Source organism: Tamandua tetradactyla, chromosome 13, assembly GCF_023851605.1.
Source record: "Tamandua tetradactyla isolate mTamTet1 chromosome 13, mTamTet1.pri, whole genome shotgun sequence".
Taxonomy (NCBI): domain Eukaryota; kingdom Metazoa; phylum Chordata; class Mammalia; order Pilosa; family Myrmecophagidae; genus Tamandua; species Tamandua tetradactyla.
Window position 1 is genome coordinate 23,312,588 of NC_135339.1, and position 19,557 is coordinate 23,332,144.

Consider the following 19,557-nt stretch of genomic DNA (forward strand, 5'->3'; position numbering starts at 1 on the left):
TAGCAAACTAGAACAGACCTGCAGGCAGACAAGTACCTCATACTGGGCAGGATAAGAAAAACAGTCCAGAGACTTCACAGGAAAGTCTTTCAACCTGCTGGGTCTCACCCTCAGGGAAAACCAATGCAGGTGACTCTTTCCTCCTGATAGGAGGCCAATTTGGGAAAATCCGGCTAGAGTCTTAATACCTAAGTAAATCCTCCTAAGGGGGGGAGGGGGGGAAGGCACCATACAAACAGGGCAAGAAGCAAGAAAACAAGAACTGAAAAATTCTCCTCTGTTAAACAAAACCTAAGCTAGAGGTCCAGAAAAAACTGAACTGAATGTCAAAGAACAGATAGACAACAAAGTCACCCAGCAAGAAAACCCTAGGTAAAAGAAGTGAAAGCAATCTCCAGAATAAACTAATTAAGGTAATTAAATGCCTAAACTCCAGCAAAAAATAACAAATCACACTAGGAAAATTGAAGATATGGCCCAGTCAGGAACAAACCAACAATTCAAATGAGATACAGGAGTTGAAACAATTCAGAATATACGAACAGAATGGAAAACCTGATCAAAAATCAAATCAGTAAATTGAGGGAGGATATAAAGAAGGCAAGGAATGAACAAAAAGAAGAAATCAATAGTCTGAAAAAACAAATCACAGAACTTATGGCAATGAAAGGCACAGTAGAAGAGATAAAAAAAAAAAAAAACAATGGAAACGTACAATGGTAGATTTCGAGAGGCAGAAGATAGCATTAGTGAACAACACACTCTTAAACAACCAGTAGATCAAGGAAGAAATTACAAGAGAAATCAGTAAATATCTAGAGGCAAATGAAAATGAAAACACAACATATCAAAACTTATGGGATGCAGCAAAGGCAGTGCTAAGAGGGAAATTTATTGCCCTAAATACCTATAACTAAATGCCTATATCAAAAGAAGAAAAGGCAAAAATTGAGGAATTAACTGTCTACTTGGATGAAGTGGAGAAAGAACAGCAAAATAACCCCAAATCAAGCAAAAGGAAGGAAATAATGAAGATTAGAGCAGAAATAAATGAAATTGAGAACATGAAAACAATTGAGAAAATCAATAAAACCAGAAGCTGGTTCTTTGAGAAAATCAATAAGATTGATGGACCCTTAGCAAGATTGACAAAAAGAAGAGAGAGGATGCAAATAAATAAGATCAGAAATGGAAGAGGAGGTCGGCCAGCCGGCCTGGCTCCCCTCCCCGGCCCAGACGGGCTGGCGGGCTGCCCTGAGGAGGCGGGGAGGGGAGGACTGGGCCGGCCGGCGGGCGGGCTACCATGCCAAACTTCTGCGCTGCCCCCAACTGCACGCGGAAGAGCACACAGTCCAACCTGGCCTTCTTCAGGTTCCCGTGGGACTGACCAGATGCCAGAAGTGGGTGGAGAATTGTAGGAGAGCAGACTTGGAAGATAAAACACCCGATCAGCTAAATAAACATTATCAGTTATGTGCCAAGCACTTTGAGACCTCTATGATTTGTAGAACTAGTCCTTATAGGACAGTTCTTCGAGATAATGCTATATCAACAATATTTGATCTTACCAGTCATTTGAACAATCCACATAGTAGACACAGAAAACGAATAAAAGAATTGAGTGAAGATGAAATCAGGACACTGAAACAGAAAAAAACTGATGAAACTTCTGAGCAGGAACAAAAACATAAAGAAACAACAGCAGTGCTCAGAACCCAAGTGCAGAAGAAGGGGGCGAAGAACAGGATGGAGATATTTTACCTTTAACTCTTGAAGAGAAGGAAAACAAAGAATACCTAAAATCTTTATTTGAAATTTTGATTCTTATGGGAAAACAAAACATACCTCTGGATGGACATGAGGCTGATGAACTTCCTGAAGGTCTCTTTACTCCTGATAACTTTCAAGCACTGCTGGAGTGCCGAATAAATTCCGGTGAAGAGGTTCTCAGAAAGCGCTTTGAGACAACAGCGGTTAACACATTGTTCTGTTCAAAAACACAGCAGAAACAGATGCTGGAGATATGTGAGAGCTGCATTCGGGAAGAAACTCTCAGGGAAGTGAGAGACTCACACTTCTTTTCAATTATCACTGATGATGTGGTAGACATAGCAGGGGAAGAGCACCTGCCTGTGTTGGTGAGGTTTGTGGATGAATCTCATAATCTGAGAGAGGAATTTGTGGGCTTCCTCCCTTATGAAGCAGATGCAGAAATTTTGGCTGTGAAATTTCACACTACAATAACTGAGAAATGGGGACTAAACATGGAATACTGTCGTGGACAGGCATACATTGTGTCCAGTGGATTTTCTTCCAAAATGAAAGTTGTTGCTTCCAGACTTCTAGAGAAATACCCTCAAGCTGTCTACACACTCTGCTCTTCCTGTGCCTTAAATATGTGGTTAGCAAAATCGGTGCCTGTTATGGGAGTATCTGTTGCATTGGGAACAATTGAGGAAGTTTCTTCTTTTTTCCATCGGTCACCGCAACTACTTTTAGAACTTGATAATGTAATTTCCATCCTTTTTCAGAGCAACGAAGAAAGGGGTAATGAACTGAAGGAAATTTGCCATTCTCAGTGGACAGGCAGGCATGATGCTTTTGAAATTTTAGTGGAACTCCTGCAAGCGCTTGTTTTATGTTTAGATGGTATAAATAGTGACACAAATATTAGGTGGAATAACTGTATAGCTGGCCGAGCATTTGTACTCTGTAGTGCCGTAACAGATTTTGATTTCATTGTTACCATTGTTGTTCTTAAGAATGTCCTATCTTTTCAAGAGCCTTTGGGAAAAATCTCCAGGGGCAAACCTCTGATGTCTTCTTTGCAGCTAGCAGCTTGACTGCAGTGCTGCATTCACTAAATGAAGTGATGGAAAATATTGAAGTTTATCATGAATTTTGGTTTGAGGAAGCCACAAATTTGGCAACCAAACTTGATATTCACATGAAACTCCCTGGTAAATTCCGCAGAGCTCAGCAAGCTAACTTGGAATCTCAGTTAACCTCGGAGAGTTACTATAAGGAAACCCTAAGTGTTCCAACAGTGGAGCACATTATTCAGGAACTTAAAGATATATTTTCAGAACAGCACCTCAGAGCTCTTAAATGTTTATCTCTGGTACCCTCTGTCACGGGACAGCTCAAATTCAATACGTCAGAGGAACACCATGCTGACATGTACAGAAGTGACTTACCCAATCCTGACACACTCTCAGCCGAGCTTCATTGTTGGAGAATCAAGTGGAAACACAGAGGAAAAGATATAGAGCTTCCATCTACCATTTATGAAGCCCTCCATCTACCTGACATCAAGTTTTTTCCTAATGTTTATGCTTTGTTGAAGGTCTTATGTATTCTTCCTGTGATGAAGGTTGAGAATGAACGCTATGAAAATGGACGAAAGCGTCTCAAAGCATACCTGAGAAACACTTTGACAGACCAAAGGTCAAGTAACTTGGCTTTGCTTAACATAAATTTTGATATAAAACATGATTTGGATTTGATGGTGGACACATACATCAAACTCTATACAACTAAGTCAGAGCTTCCTACAAGTAATTCAGAAACCATTGAAAATACTTAAAAGACTTCATTTTCATCTTACGTTTGGACATCTTACATCTTACATGTGAGGTGTATGTAAGCTGCTTAATCACTGACTATCTTTGCCTATAGGTCTCCCATTGAATACATTAGTCATTAATAATCTACCTATTTAAAGGGCCCCTGTTTGAACTCTCATGCTTTGAAGACCCATCTGTTCTTTCAGAAGATAGCATTGAAAGTGCCACATATCATTTTTGTGTGATCTTTGTTAGTGGCACTCTGGAATTACTTTAAGTCATTTTAGATATAACATTAATCATCACTGTGGATCCAGTGTCAGTCCACTTATCAGTACTTTGAAGAAATAAATTTTGAGGAGATGTGGAAGGAAGGAATGCATTTTGTAAAATGTTAAAATGAGGCTCACAGCTGACTAGTAGGACTTTTAAGTATGTTATTAAGAATCTGAATTGGACAGTTAAGGGAATTACCAGAGAGTGAGAGAAACTAAGCTTGTCAAACAAAGATTACAGTATAGATTTTGTCTTTATCAAATGAACCTAAAGGAACAAGTTACAGTTAAAAGTTTGAATGCCTTTTTCCACATCTGGCTGTTGCTGTTTACATTCCTTTGTTGAGCCTACACCTTCATAAACTTTTTAGCAGGTATGTGTTGAACACTTCTGTTTCATGGTCAAGACAGAATCAGAAGCCATGAATACTGATAGCTGATTTGTCTCTTTTCTTCTGTTTCCATGACTATATCTACTGCCTCACCTTGATTTATAAGCAAAACCTGGGAAACCTACAAAAATAAGTGTTTTGTGGGTTATCTAGGAATAATACAGAAAATATTGCTGTTATTTTTGGTGAAGAAAATCAATTTTGTACAGTTTATTTCAATCTAAATAAAATGTGAATTTTGTTTAAAAAAAAGAAATGGAAGAGGAGACATAACCACTGACCCCACAGAAATAAAGGAAGTAATGAGAGTATACTATGAACAACTTTATGCTGATAAATACAACAATGTAGATGAAATGGACAACTTCCTAGAAAGGCATGAACAACCAACTTTGACTCAAGAAGAAATAAACGACCTCAACAAACCAATTCCAAGTAAAGAAATTGAATCAGTCATTAAGAAGTCCCCCAAAAAGAAAAGCCCAGAACCAGATGGCTTCACATGTGAATTCTACTGAACATTCCAGAAAGAATTAGTACCAATCCTGCTCAAACTCTTCAAAAACATTGAACATTGAAGAGGAGGGAAAGCTACCTAACTCATTCTACGAAGCCAACATCACCCACATACCAAAGCCAGGCAAAGATATTAGAAAAAAAGAAAACTACAGACCAATCTCTCTAATGAATATAGATGCAAAAATCCTCAACAAAATTCTAACAAATCGAATCCAGCAACACATTAAAAGAATTATACATCATGACCAAGTAGGATTCATCCCAGGTATGCAAAGATGGTTCAACATAAGAAAGTCAATTAATGTAATACACCATATCAACAAATCAAAGAAGAAAAACCACATGATCATCTCGATTGATGCAGAAAAGGCATTTGACAAAATTCAACAACTTTTTCTGTTGAAAACACTTCATAGGATAGGAATACAAGGGAACTTCCTTAAAATGATGAAGGGAATATATGAAAAACCCACAGCTAATATCATCCTCAATGGGGAAAAACTGAAAACTTTCCCCCTAAGATCAGGAACAAGACAAGGATGCCCACTATCACCACTTTATTCAACATTGTGTTGGAAGTTCTAGCCAGAGCAATTAGACAAGAAAAAGAAATACAAGGCATCAAAATTGGAAAGGAAAAAGTAAAACTCTCACTGTTTGCAGATGATATGATACTATATGTTGAAAACCCTGAAAAATCTACAGCAAAACTACTAGAGCAAATAAATGAGTACAGCAAAGTGGCAGGTTACAGGATCAACTCTCAAAAATCTGTAGTGTTTCTACACACTAGTAATGAACAATCTGAGGAGGAAATCAAGAAAAAAATTCCATTTACAATTGCAATCAAAAGAATAAAATATTTAGGAATGAATTTAACTAAAGAGACAAAGGACCTATACAAAGGAAACTACAAGAAATTGTTAAAAGAAATCACAGAAGACCTAAATAAATGGAAAGCCATACAGTGTTCATGGATTGGAAGACTAAATATAGTTAAGATGTCAATTTTACCTAAACTGATTTGCAGATTCAGTGCAATACCAATTAAAATCCCCAAAACTTACTTTTCAGAAATAGAAAAACCAATAACCAAATTTATCTGGAAGAGCAGGGTGCCCCGAATAGCTAAAAGGGTCCTGAGAAAAAAAAATGAAGTTGGAGGTCTCACGCTACCTTACTTTAAGGCATATTATGAAGCTACAGTGGTCAAAACAGCATGGTACTGGCATAAAGATAGATATATTGACCAATGGAATCGAATAGAGTGTTCAGATATAGACCCTCTCATCTATGGACAATTGATCCTTCATAAGGCAGTCAAGTCAACTCACCTGGGACAGAACAGTCTCTTCAATAAATGGTGCCTAGAGAACTGGATATCCATATGCAAAAGAATGAAAGAGGACCCATATCTCACACCCTATACAAAAGTTAACTCAAAATGGATCAAAGGCCTAAACATTAGATCTAAGACCATAAAACTGTTAGAAGAAAATGTAGGGAATTATCTTATAAATCTTATACTTGGAGGTGGTTTTATAGACCTTACACCCAAAGCATGAGCATTGAAGAAATAAATAAATAAATGGGAACCCCTCAAAATTAAACACTTTTGGGCATCAAAGAACTTCATCAAGAAAGTAAAAGACAGCCTATATAATGGGAGACAATATTTGGAAATGACATATCAGATAAAGGTCTAGTATCCAGAATTTATAAAGAGATTGTTCAACTCAACAACAAAAAGACAGCCAATCCAATTACAAAATAGGCAAAAGACTTGAATAGACACTTCTCAGAAGAAGAAATACAAATGGCCAAAAGGCACATGAAGAGATACTCAACTTCCCTGGCCATGAAAGAAATGCAAATCAAAATCACAATGAGTTATCATCTCACACCCACCAGAATGGCCATTATCAATAAAACAGAAAACGACAAGTGCTGAAGAGGATGTGGAGAAAGAGGCACACTTATCCACTGCTGTTGGGAATGTCAAATGGTACAACCACTGTGGAAGGCAGTTTGGCGGTTCCTCAAAAAGCTGAATATAGAATTGCCATATGATCCAGCAATACCATTGCTAGGTATCGACTCAAAGGACATGAGGGCGAGGATATAAACGGACATTTGCACACTAATGTTCATAGCAGCATTATTTACAATTGCAAAGAGATGAAAATAACCAAAATGTCCATCAACAGACAAGTGGCTAAACAAACTGTGGTATATACACACAATGGAATATTATGCAGCTTTAAGACAGAATAAACTTATGAAGTATGTAACAACATGGATGGACCTTAAGGACATTATGCTGAGTGAGATTAGCCAAAAACAAAAGGACAAATACTGTATGATTTCATTGATATGAGCTGACATTAGTGAATAAACTTGGAATATTTCGTTGGTAACAGAAACCATCAGGAGATAGAAATAGCATAAGATATTGGGTAATTGGAGCTGAAGGGATACAGATTGTGCAACAGGACTGAATATAAAAACTCAGAAATGGACAGCACAATACTACCTAACTGTAATACAATTATGTTAAAACACTGAATGTAGCTGAATATGAGAATGATAGAGGGAGGTCTGGGGGCACAAATGAAATCATAAAGAAAGATAGACGATAAAGATTGAGATGGTATAATCTAGGAATACCTAGAGTGTATAATGATCATGACTAAATGTACAAATTTAAAAAATGTTTTTACATGAGGAAGAACAAAGGAATGCCATTACTGCAGGGTGCTGAAAATAGATGGTAATTAATATTTTAAAAATTCAACTTATGTGTGAGACTAAAGCAAAAAAATGTTTATTTGGTACAAAATTTATATTTTGACTCGTGCATTTCCTAATATAACTTATGTAGATAGTTTGGTTGAACAACATAAGTACATGGAACCTTGGGTAGGACATGAGATTTTGTTGGTTTGTCCAGAGTGATGCCCCCGATGAATCCCAGAGTGATTTGATCAGTGAGTGGAAAAGTATTTGCAAAGTCCGCTCCGGGGAATGGTGAGAATGGGGGAAAAGTCAACCCCCCCAAGCTGAATTCTTGGTATTCTCACAAGCACTGTAGACAGCCAAAGCTATAGGCTGAGCCCCCCATCTTGGGGTTTGTTCATATGAAACTTAACCCCACAGGGGATAGGTCAAGCCTACTTAAAATTAGGCCTAAGAGTCACCCCCAACAGAGTCTCTTTTGTTGCTCAGGTGTGGCCTCTCTCTCCATCCAACACAACAAGCAAACTCACCACCCTCTGCCTGTCTACATGGGATGTGACTCCCAGGGGTGTGGACCTTTCTGGCAACGTGGGACAGAAATCCTAGAATAAGCTGAGACTCAGCATCAAGGGATTGAGAAAACCTTCTCAACCAAAAGGGGGAAGAGTGAAAGGAGACAAATGTCAATGGCTGATAGATTCCAAACAGAGTCGAGAAGTTATCCTGGAGGTTATTCTCACACATTAAGTCGATATCACCTTGTTATTCAAGATGTAATGGAGAGGCTGGAAGGAACTGCCTGAAAATGTAGAGCTGTGTTCCAGTAGCCATGTGTGCCGGTTTGAAAGGAAGTATGCCCCCTAAGAAAAGCCATGTTTTAATATAAATCCCATTTCTTAAAGGTAGAATAGTCTCTATTCAATACTGTATGTTTGAAACTGTAATGAGATCATCTCTCTGGTTGATGTGATTTAGTCAAGAATGGTTGTTAAACTGGATTAGGGGATGACATGTCTCCACCCATTTGAGTGGGTATTGATTGGTTTACTGAAGTCCTATAAAAGAGGAAACATTTTGGAGAAATAGATTCAGAGAGACTCAGAGAGGGCAGAGAATGCTGCAGCACCACGACGCAGAGAGTCCACCAGCCAGTGACCTTTGGAGATGAAGAAGGAAAATGCCTCCCAGGGAGCTTCATGAAATAGGAAGCCAGGAGAGAAAGCTAGCAGATGATGTCGTGTTCGCCATGTGCCCTTCCAGCCAAGAGAGAAGCCCTGACTGTGTTCACCATGTGCCATCTCACTTGAGAGAGAGACCCTGAACTTCATCGGCCTTCTTGAACCAAGGTATCTTTCCCTGGATGCCTTTGATTGGACATTTCTATAGACTTGTTTTAATTGGGACATTTTCTCGCCCTTAGACTGTAAACTTGCAACTTATTAAATTCCCCTTGTTAAAAGTCATTCCGTTTTTGGTATATTGCATTCCGGCAGCTAGCAAACTAGAACACCATGTTTCTTGATGATGATTGTATAATGATATAGCTTTCACAGTGTGACTATGTGATTGTGAAAACCTTGTGTGTGATGCTCCTTTTATCTACCTTGTCAACAGATGAGTAGAACATATGGAATAAAAATAAATAATGGGAACAAATGTTAAAATAAAAAAAAACTATCACATGCACAATTGAGTTTATTATATCTCCATGGAAACAATCTATTGAAAGGGTTCTACCCTAAACAATATTGAATGAGGATTAAGAGAACATGGCTTCTCTCTACATGGTACATGACTCCCAGGGGTACAACTCTCCCTGGCAACGTGGGACAGAAATCCTAGAATGAGCTGGGACTCAGCATCAACGGATTGAAAAAACCTTCTGAACCGAAAGGGGAAAGAGAGAAATGAGACAAAATAAAGTGTCAGTGGCTGAGAGATTTCAAACAGAGTCAAGAGGTTATCCTGGAGGTTATTGTTATGCATTATATAGATATCCCCTTTTTAGTTTAAGTGTATTAGAGAGGCTAGAGGGAAGTGCCTGAAATTGTAGAGCTGTATTCCAGTAGCCATGTTTCTTGAAAATGATTGTATAATGATATAGCTTTCGCAGTGTGACTGTGTGATTGTGAAAACCTTTTGTCTGATGCTCCTTTTATATATGGTATAGACAGATGAGTAAAAATATGGATTAAAACTAAATAAATAAAAGGGGAAACAAATGTTAAGATAAGTTGAGTAGATTGAAATACTAGCGATCAATGAAAGGGAGTGGTAGGGGGTATAGAAAAAATAGGGGGAACAAAGGTTAAAATATATTGGGTAGATAGAAATACTAGTGGTCAGTGAGAGGGAGGGGTAAAGGGTATGGTATGTATGAGTTTTTTCTTTTTATTTCTTTTTCTGGAGTGATATAAGTGTTCTAAAAAATGGTCATGGTGTTGAATATATTACTATGTGATGATATTGTTAGCCATTGATTGTACACCATGTATGGAATATTTGTATGTTAAGAATGTTCATGTTTGTATGCTGTTTTGTTTTGTCAATAAAAAAAAAGAGAACATAGCTTTTCTGGGGTCACAACAGCCTCAAACAGCAGAGGTCATAATAAAAATAGCTCAATGTGGTGAGAAGTAAGTGAGATTATTTATTACTATATTAGCATGCTATCTGGCATATAGTCATGCTTGAATATAACTATGTATATAATTGTTTCTGAACATCAAAATAAAATGAGTAGAATCCCTATTCTTTAGGGGCTTTAATGTTATCTTAAAATACATAAATCCTGTCATCTGGATTCTTGAGATGCTAAATTTTAGTTTACTAATAAGGCTGCCAGAATGCAGTATACCAGAGATGGATTGACTTTTATAAAGGGCATTTATTTAGTTACAAATTTACTAATATGGGAAGGCACATGGTGACATCTACTGGCCCTCTCTCCTGGCTTCTGGATTCAAATGGCTTTCCCTGGGGTATGTCCTTTCTGCATCTCCAAACATCTGGGTCTGAGCTGGCTCTGAGCTCTCAAGTTATGTTTGCTGGGCTGCTAAACTCTGCTGAGCTGTGTACTTTCTCATCTGACTCCTCCTTTTAAGCCTCCAGCTAATTAAATTAAATGTCACTCATTGTGTAAGCACCCCCCCCCCCCCTTAGCCAGCCAAGGATGTAATCAGCCATAGTTTGTTTCACATGCTGATGATTTAAATCCACAGCAACAGAACAACAGGGCACCATCACTTGGGTAAACTGATACCTAAATCTAAGTAGGGTTAGCCAGTAACTTTTATAATTGATCTGTTTGACATTATCATGACTTGGCCTAGCAGCAGGGCTCTATTGGTAATAACAGTGACAGAGGATGTGCTGTCATTTAGCTTGTACTCTTTAAAATATTCAGAAATATAACAAGCCTGTCAAATATAACAAGGATCAAAGAACAATATTGGTCCTTCATGCAATATTTAGGAAATGTATTACTTATGTTTTGAAAATTGATAGTATTTTATCTCCTTTAATAACTATTTAATATCTTATATAAAAAGGGCTTTTTCATTAAAATGTAATGTATTTAGGAACAGGAGCTGCCTTATGCATTCTAGATGAATTTCTTGAAGAATCCTCTAAACTGAAGTCTGAGTCACGAGAACCCATTTCAATGGTGCAGTCTCAGGATCCAAATTCCAGCCAAAAACCATCCAATATGTTTCTCAAGGAGATGCCAGCAAGGAAAGGTGATTAGGAGTAAAAATTTCCTCTTGAAAAAGGAGCATGTCGTAAACAAGCTAGGCAAGGATGAAAATGCTAATGATTAACAAAAAAGCAATCCTCACTTGTTTGAGGTGGATTAGTTTTCCTGCCGTATTGCCTGTGTTCCTTCATATTAAGCTAGGTTCTGAATTCAAACTCAGTAACAGAACCTTTTCAATAAGCAGGGATTTATATTTAGCTCATAGAAATAGCCAGCTACATATTTATGATTTTCTAACAATGATTCTTCGTTTTAAAAATATCTACAAATTGTGTTTCATGTGCAGGGTATCTGAATTTTTTTTTAATGCTTTCATTTGGTTATGACTTGCATTTGGAACCACCAGTACCTTGAGAAACTTAAAGTGTTTCTCTTTGAAGACCATTGCCATAGAGAACTCTGTTGCTTCACAGGTTACATTCTTTCTCAGTATTAGATCCGAATACTGTCCCTGCTTCATTAGTGTGTCTGAGCTTCTGAAAATTATATTTTCTTTACATCTAATCTTCTATCCTTTTGATATACTATTTTTAGAAGCATCAAAATGTGAAGTTTCATCGGCTCTTCTGAATTCCATCCCTTATTATGTTTCCCAAACTCCTCCCACCATCTTCATGGAGACAATACGCTTCTTGATGAAAGTCAATGCTATACAGGTCAGAATATTTTTTAAAAGAGCACATAGGTGGAAGGATTTTAGTTAACCATTCTATCCATAGTGACGTATTTGGAAGCTAAAATATGTGTAAAGCAGAAGTTGAATATGCTTTTCAGAGTACACCATAGACTCAATGAGAAGAACATCCAAATGTGAACCACTCTTTGCAGGTGGTATCAGAAGACCTCATGGCAAGTCTGCTCCCTATAGAATACCAGAAGAGCAAATTCAGTCTCTTAAGACATGTGTAATCCGATGTCACTCTATTATATTATCACATATTATATGAGTGTTGGGGTTCGCAGAAGCCTAATCATACTTCTCTGTTCCAGTTTCTAAACCAGTGGAAACAGATATACAATGCCATTTACAGGGATAAAAATACCAAATTATTTTTATTGGTAAAATTGGACTAGAAGTGGTTCCGCATTTGACGTCCCCATTCAGGCACAGGTGAAGCAGCTAGAGAATTACAGCCTCCTCCGAGGAAAAGGGCATTCTGCAAGGTCTGCCCATCACTTGGAAAACAAGCATATCTATCCATGAAGTAAGCCATAGGAGAGAGAACAAGATCCAAGAGCCAGGAGAGTTGACCTTGACCTTGTAGAGCACAGGCTCTACTTGAGAGCAAGCAAGAGACACTAGAGAAGTGGGACATATTAAGCAGGAGCCTTTAATATATTAACCCTTCCCAATAATGAATCAGGCTCTTTCTTCTCAATAGTGAATTCAGTCTCCTCAATTGAATTAAGTCCCCTCAGTCTCCCCAGTTAAATAAGCCCCACCCCCACCCCCATGTCATAGAACCAGAAAGGTAGAAAGAACAGCTACAGTCCCTCTCCCAGTATTTACCTCTGAAGATATAAGTGTTAGTGGAAATTTCTATAACATAGGCTCAGATGGGAACAGAGGAAGAAGAAAAGAAGGGTTTCCTCTCTGCTTAGCAAGTACATCCTGACTTTGTCAAATTTTCAGGCCTTATGTAGTGTCAAAACAAAGAACAGCTCCAAAATACAAGATTGGTAAACACAGTGGACTTTTGAGAGTTAGAGACACTTAAATTTTTAAGATCCTGAGTCTAGAGTTTTAGAAAGGCAGATTTGGTCTCACTGTAAGTTTCCTTACAGTTATGGCTACCTGAAAATGTTACTTCATGTGTAGATGGAGTGGCTGATAAAATGCCTTTATCTGCTGCATAGTAAATTATAGTCTTAACACTTAAGTAGTGTGACAACCACCAACATCAGAATTGCCCTATATTTTATTCACTTAGAAAAGCCTACATTTGGTGAATAAATGAATAGAATAGAATAGAATCCGATGTACTAAATGTTAATCACCAACCTTTTTAATTTTAGGTTAATTATTTCCTTCTACAATATGTTCCTTTTTCTTTGTTATCAAAGACATTCTTCAACCATGAGAGCTTTGGTACTGATGCAATGCAGCCATTTACATGTTCCTTATAATCTGACTTATTCTTGTAGTATGTACACCGAGTCCTTGCACATGAGCTCTTATGCCCTCATGGAGGCCCTAGCTGTGAGTATTACTTGGTGCTGGCCCAGATACACCTCCTCAAGAAGGACTTTGCCAAGGCAGAGGAATACCTTCAACAAGCAGCCCAAATGGACTACCTGGTAATAACTTTAGCTATAGTTTCTTGAGTTTGGAGAAGAAGTGAGTAGACTTTATTAAGGATGGTGATGTGATATCACAAGTAGGTTTCTAGTGACCAGTGGTAGGGATCATCAGCTGTCAGTGACTCCTGTATTTACTTCCTTCTGTTTGTTTTTCTTATCACAAGTTTTCCAAAGGGCAGAGAAAAGGATAAGGACACTCTTTGGCAGATAGTATTTATCTATTTCCGTTTTCCTGGACTTTTTATGTTTTCCCATTGTGAATATTATCATGGTTGATTATGCTTGAATGTTTTTCTTAATATTTACTCCAAAGACAAAGTAGTCTTAAAGAATGGAAGAAATAAATGATAAAATAGAAAAGCATCTTCCAGTGTGACTGAATGGTCCTCCTAACTAAGTGTTGTTAGGAAAAGGAAAAAGGACTTGATCTAAATTTAAATGTTAAGCAAGGATAATTAAAGTGCTTTTTTAAAAAAATATTTCTATTGAGAACTCTTCACACACATACATTAAGGTGTTTTTTAATACTACCTTGTTCCTTGTGCTATTTGTTCTTCATTTTTTTCAGAACCCTAACGTCTGGGGCTTGAAGGGCCATTTCTATTTCCTGAGTGGAAATCATTCTGAGGCCAGGGAGTGCTATGAGCGAACCATTAGTTTTGTGGCAGATGCTTCTGAGATGCACTTTATCTTCCTGCGACTGGGCCTCATCTATCTTCAAGAGAAAGAGGTAAGGACAGAAGATAGAGAACAACCATTTGAATCAGGCCATGAGCTGGAACCTGTGCATATAGTTCAAGTATTAAAATCCATCTGCGTAGACTAAAAATAATTATATGGTAATGACACTTTTATATCCAGAGGTAAAGAAACTTGCCCAACATCAGATAAGTAGTAATTGGTGGAACAGTATTCACACCCAGGCAGTCTCATACCAAAGTCTGTGATCTTAACCATTATGCTACTAAGAATTTATTAAGAACTCAATAAATGTTAGCCTTTATTTTAGCTACTATTATTAGCAATCATGGAACCATTCATTCCTTGATTTAACTAACCACATTTCATGGGCATCTAAAGGACTTTTCGGAACTTCTTCCTCAATACAAAGAGTTATTTTAATTCAGTTGAGGATAATCCCATTCCATAAGGCACTCTGACCTGACTCTTTAGCAGTCTCTCCCCATATTTTAGCAAATGCCCAAAAATCCTTTTTAAAAAACTTTGTTATGGAAATTTTCAAGTATATACAAAGTAAACTGAATAGTAGAATGAACCCCCACAGACCCACTATTCAACTTCAGTCATTATCAACATTCTATTGAGGGTCTTTTTGACTCTATGCTTTTGTTTTCACTTCATTCCATTTTTTCCCCCAGAACACCCAATTCTATGTATAATATAAAACAACAATAGCAACAAGGACAAGTTTCAGTACCTTATAATTGAAGTGGGGAGGCCCACATAAGACTTGAAGGAAATCACAGTCACACTGAAGTGAGGTATAAATAAGGAAAATTTTTCTTTCTGATGTTATTGTAAACTACATCTTCAGAGAACTGCTGACTTAAGCAGTTGCTAGGCAAGCAGTTCTTAGGCTGTTGGCTGAGAGTCAGCTATAGACCCATTTCTCACACTGGGAAGTTACAAGGCAAGAAGTGGTTCTTTGGGGGCTACTTCTTTTGAAAGTTTTTTTTATTTGTTTGTTTTTAGTTTTTCTGTCTTTTGTAGTATAGAGAGCTTCTAAGGCCTTTCACAAAGGAACAGACTCTCAGAATGTGAGCCTATATCAAGTGTACCTCTTATTTCCTCACATCATTAGTCCTGAGGTTCCATGTGTCTGCTGTATGGGTATCCCACCACATGATGCCACTTTTAAACAAAGAGGATAATCTTTAGGGTCTAGGTGGAATTTAGATAATCATTAGGGTTGCCCAGAACTTTCAGTGTAACTCTGCCTCAACTCTTACACAGACTATAAACATAGCCTTTAGAACTGCTTCCAGGTCAAAATCTGCCTTTGAATTAGGTCCATCCATCTCCTCTCATTAGTCTTCTTGCTCCCTAAAAATAGACATAAAAATACTATCCAGGGACTCATTTAATTTAGAATATTCTGTAGTGCATCTATCAGAAGCCCTATGATTATCTCAGCAGTGCAATGTTTGAAGCTTCCAGAAGAAAGTAGCTTATTGATGCTTTCTTTCTGCAGTATACAAAAGCAAAGAAAACTTACCTGCAAGCTTGTAAGAGATCACCTTCATGCCTTACCTGGTTAGGACTGGGAATTTCCTGTTATCGGGTAAGAATACAAAGGCTTGATACTAGGCCTCTGCACACAGCTAACCATGATTCATTCCTTGGTCTTCCAAGTACGTGTGGGTTTGTGATGATGGTGAAATGGCTATCAGGGTGTCTTCTCTAATGAAAAGTTGTTCTTCGAATTTGTATAGTGAACTGAAGGTCAATCTGAACTAAAAAAATAAGGCATCCTAAAAATCCCCACAAAAACTCAAACCAGGAAGCTATATAATAAAAAAATTTCATGTTATTTGCTCCAGAAACTATTTCATGACATTATCTGCAAGAAAAGGATGATGTGGAAGATGAAGAAAAATCTAGTTAGTTAAATTAAAGAAATGTGTTGATTTCTTACCAAATACTGTGACCCATCTATGTTCGGGGGGAGCTACTGCAGTTCCTGGTAGGCCTTTTGCACCATCACACCTAGAACTCCCTACTCACCCTTAATTTCTTTCCTCCAGACTTGGAATGAAGCATGTGTCCCGCAGTTTTGTTTTTGTGCATTCTTGATTCAAGCTTTCCACTTTCCTCCTACTACCTTATCCCCTTAATGGTTTCTTTCTCCTTGATTTACATGTTTAACCTGTACTTCTCAACCAGTTGTTTCCATATAGTTTTTCCCATCTTATTGAACAACCACCACCATCTTCGTGATTGTTACTCTTAATAGTTGCCTACATTCCTTGTCTATTCTTCCTCACTGCTGTGTTTTAATCATAATGGTAAGACATGTTCATTATAGAAATTTTGGAAGATACAAACAAATATGAAGGGAACATAAAAGTATCCATAATCTTTTACCACTTGAAGATAATCACTTTTAACATTTGAATGTCTTCTTCTCTATCTTTTTTCTATACATAAATGAAAGCAATTTTAATGTATAAAATTGTAAATAATGTATTTATTGCTTTGCAGTAGTTTTTCTACTTAATACATTGGTATCTTTTTACATCACCAGATATTTTTTTTTTTTTTTTTTTACCGGTGGGGGAGGTGACTCCTGTCTCGTTTGTACAACCTGTGCCTGAATTCTGCCCTTAGCTCTGGGCGCTGTCATTCCAAGGCTCAGTTTCCCTAAATACAAGGTAGCCATGGGAAGAATCCCCTCCCAGACTTCAGTGCCATTCTTTGGTGATAAAATGATTTAATGGACAGAAGCACTTTGTAAGGGAAGGTCGTGTCATTGAAACTGATCCGAGGCGAGAGCCCTTCACGGGGCTGTCTCCGACATTCTTGAGAGGTTTAATCAGGTGAGGACCCTAAATCTTCTTTTTAAAGCATGCTGTTGGCTTTTCTTAAAGCTCCCAGTCATTTTTTTTTTCTGTCTAGAGGATTTTACTTTTGATTCAAGGTAGCTTGGGTACAGTCTGGTTGGAGAGCCCTGCTAGGGCTTGCTTTGAAGCTGCTGTGTGCACAGAAAGGGTTAAAGAAGATTGTGGGGTTCCAGAAGCTGGCACCCCCACCCCAGAGCCACCCATTAGCCCACTGGCTAATGTAGCCTTGATTTGGTGAGGTTTTTCTCTCCTGGCTTTTGCTTTATAATTTTTCACGCCCTGCGTTGGGGGCATATACCTCTCCCTTGTCTTCCGTAAAATACTTCTCAGTTTGTTTCTCCTGATTAAAAGCAGCGGCTCATTCCAACCTCTGATTCCTCCACAAAGAAACTATTTGCTCCATATGATTTCTTATAGAGAAAAAAGTTTTCTGACCTTTGTTCACATTTCTGCTGGCTTAAAAAAAATTAAAAAGGGAAGAGAAGAAAAGCCATCTCTCCTTCCTCCTGCACGAGGATTTAAGTGCTGATTTCTGGAATTCTTGAAACTGCTGATCAATTTTTAATACCAATTGTGGATTTATTTTTGTCTGTGGATTGAGAGGTTTTGTAGTTTATCAGGGTTTGGAATATGTATTTGTCCTTAAGAGGTTCCATAAATAGGGCAGGGTGCAGGGCATGGAAAGAAGAGCGTTTTTTTCCCTAGGATGTGAGAGTTGGGCTGAGGTAGAGAGAAGGCAGAGTCTCCTGGAGTTAGAGGTGATGAATTGTCCCAAGAGAGAGCAGGTGGAGGGGTGGTGGAGGGTGGGTGCACCCTCAGAACTCAGTAATGGCTACACTCACATGCGGGACCCCTGGGATCACCAGATATTTTAAAACATGAGTTTTGATGACTGCATGATATAACCGTAGATGCATAAGTAGGGTAACCATGTTATTTATCATCCAAACCAGGACACCTTGGAGAATGAAAAACGTGCTATTAATAATTACACTGGGATACAGCAACTGTCCCAGGCCAACCAGAATATATGGTCACCTATATATAAGGTTGTGCCCCCTAACTACCTTCCAAGAAAGAATAGAAAACATATGTAACCTGATAGTGCTTGCAAAGTTTCAAGAAACCAGCTACACAAACTATTCAGTATGTCATTCCTCTATGTATTTTGAGTAGTATAAAGAATATTTTTGTTAGACAGAAACAAAAACAAAAAAGCTTCAGTTAAACCCTGCAACTAAGATGTCCAAGTAATCTCTGCCACCTATTAATGTTTTAGTCGCACCATACCTGTGTGTAGGCATACCATAATTTATTTACCAATCACTTATTGGACATGTTGGATTCCATAATTATGCTATAGTATACTGAGATAGACATTCTTGTAATAGATCTTGCTGCTTAACTGATTATTTCCTTAGGAATATTTTTAAGTTCTTTAAATCATATGATTTAAATTATAGTGTCAGTTTGCCTTTCAGGAAGTCTATATACTGATTTACACTTAGAATGTGTGAGTTCATTTTTCTGTTACCTTGTCAACAAAAGTATTATTTACCAATCTGATACAATATCAGTTTGCATTTTATCATTAAGGTTGAAATCATGTCACATAAGTATTTCTTTTCTATGGTATTATTTCCCTACATAAGCCCTTCAATGGCTACTCCTTGTCATAATAAATTTAGCATTGTTATCTTCTCACATCACCAAATATGATAATTTTCAAATTGGGGAATACTTTATGTGAAGACAAAAGTGCTCCATTTTCTCCCTGAGAAAGAGGCAACTTATATAGTAAATACAATGAAATTACACCAAGAAAAATATTATTGTATTGGTTAAGTAAAAACAATAAGAAAAGCAAGCCATAAGGGGATAGAGTGCTAACTAACAAAACTTATTTATTCCTAACAAAAGTCCTGGTTTCCAGGAAATCAAGACCCAGGTTTAAAGAATGTCCGAGTGTCCTAGCAGTTGTGCAAGTTCAAAGAATTTCAGATAGCTTGTCTCACAGATAAATTGTCTTAGGCACATGTGGGCAGTTTCAAGATGTACAGACAAGTTAGTTTTTACTTTAGTCAGTCATAGATAAGTTGGCCTTTGCTTTAGGACAAATTGCCTCTTGTTTCTGCCTCTCTAGTCTTATCATTTCCATTTTTCCCCACATGCCACACACACTCATATATTCTCTCTCTCTTCAGGCACACAGGCATACTTATAAGTTTCCATGCTGTTTTATGCCTCTCTGCCTTTGTATATGATATTCCTTCTACCTGAAATGCCTTTCTTCACCTTATACGGCTAACAAATACCTACTTACCCTTCAAGATCCACTTTAGCAGTGTTTCTTCTCTCAGACCATCCTTTAATCTCAAGGCCGATTTAATCCTATTTTCCTTTGTTCCCTTATTAGATCTTAAATATGCT

The 19,557-nt window shown here is 37.7% G+C and overlaps 1 protein-coding gene, 1 long non-coding RNA gene and 1 pseudogene across 7 annotated transcripts in view; 2 read left to right on the plus strand and 1 right to left on the minus strand.

The window, feature by feature from the left end:
• The window catches only part of LOC143653735 (uncharacterized), an 82,339-nt gene extending 67,888 nt beyond the window's left edge, over positions 1-14,451 (minus strand). Inside the window, exon 1 of the long non-coding RNA XR_013161504.1 lies at positions 14,078-14,451. This is a non-coding gene — a long non-coding RNA (uncharacterized LOC143653735). The remainder of the gene's footprint in view (positions 1-14,077) is intronic.
• The window catches only part of CFAP70 (cilia and flagella associated protein 70), a 124,531-nt gene that overhangs the window by 76,547 nt on the left and 28,427 nt on the right, over positions 1-19,557 (plus strand). For 3 of the 6 annotated variants that reach the window (XM_077124924.1, XM_077124926.1, XM_077124925.1), the window contains exons 21-25: positions 11,070-11,228; positions 11,780-11,901; positions 13,391-13,543; positions 14,115-14,276; positions 15,759-15,848. In XM_077124924.1, the coding sequence (XP_076981039.1) occupies positions 11,070-11,228; positions 11,780-11,901; positions 13,391-13,543; positions 14,115-14,276; positions 15,759-15,848 (686 nt within the window). The remainder of the gene's footprint in view (positions 1-11,069; positions 11,229-11,779; positions 11,902-13,390; positions 13,544-14,114; positions 14,277-15,758; positions 15,849-19,557) is intronic. The other 3 variants (XM_077124927.1, XM_077124928.1, XM_077124929.1) reach the window with 3 other exon arrangements.
• LOC143653716 (52 kDa repressor of the inhibitor of the protein kinase pseudogene) lies at positions 236-7,241 on the plus strand (annotated as a pseudogene).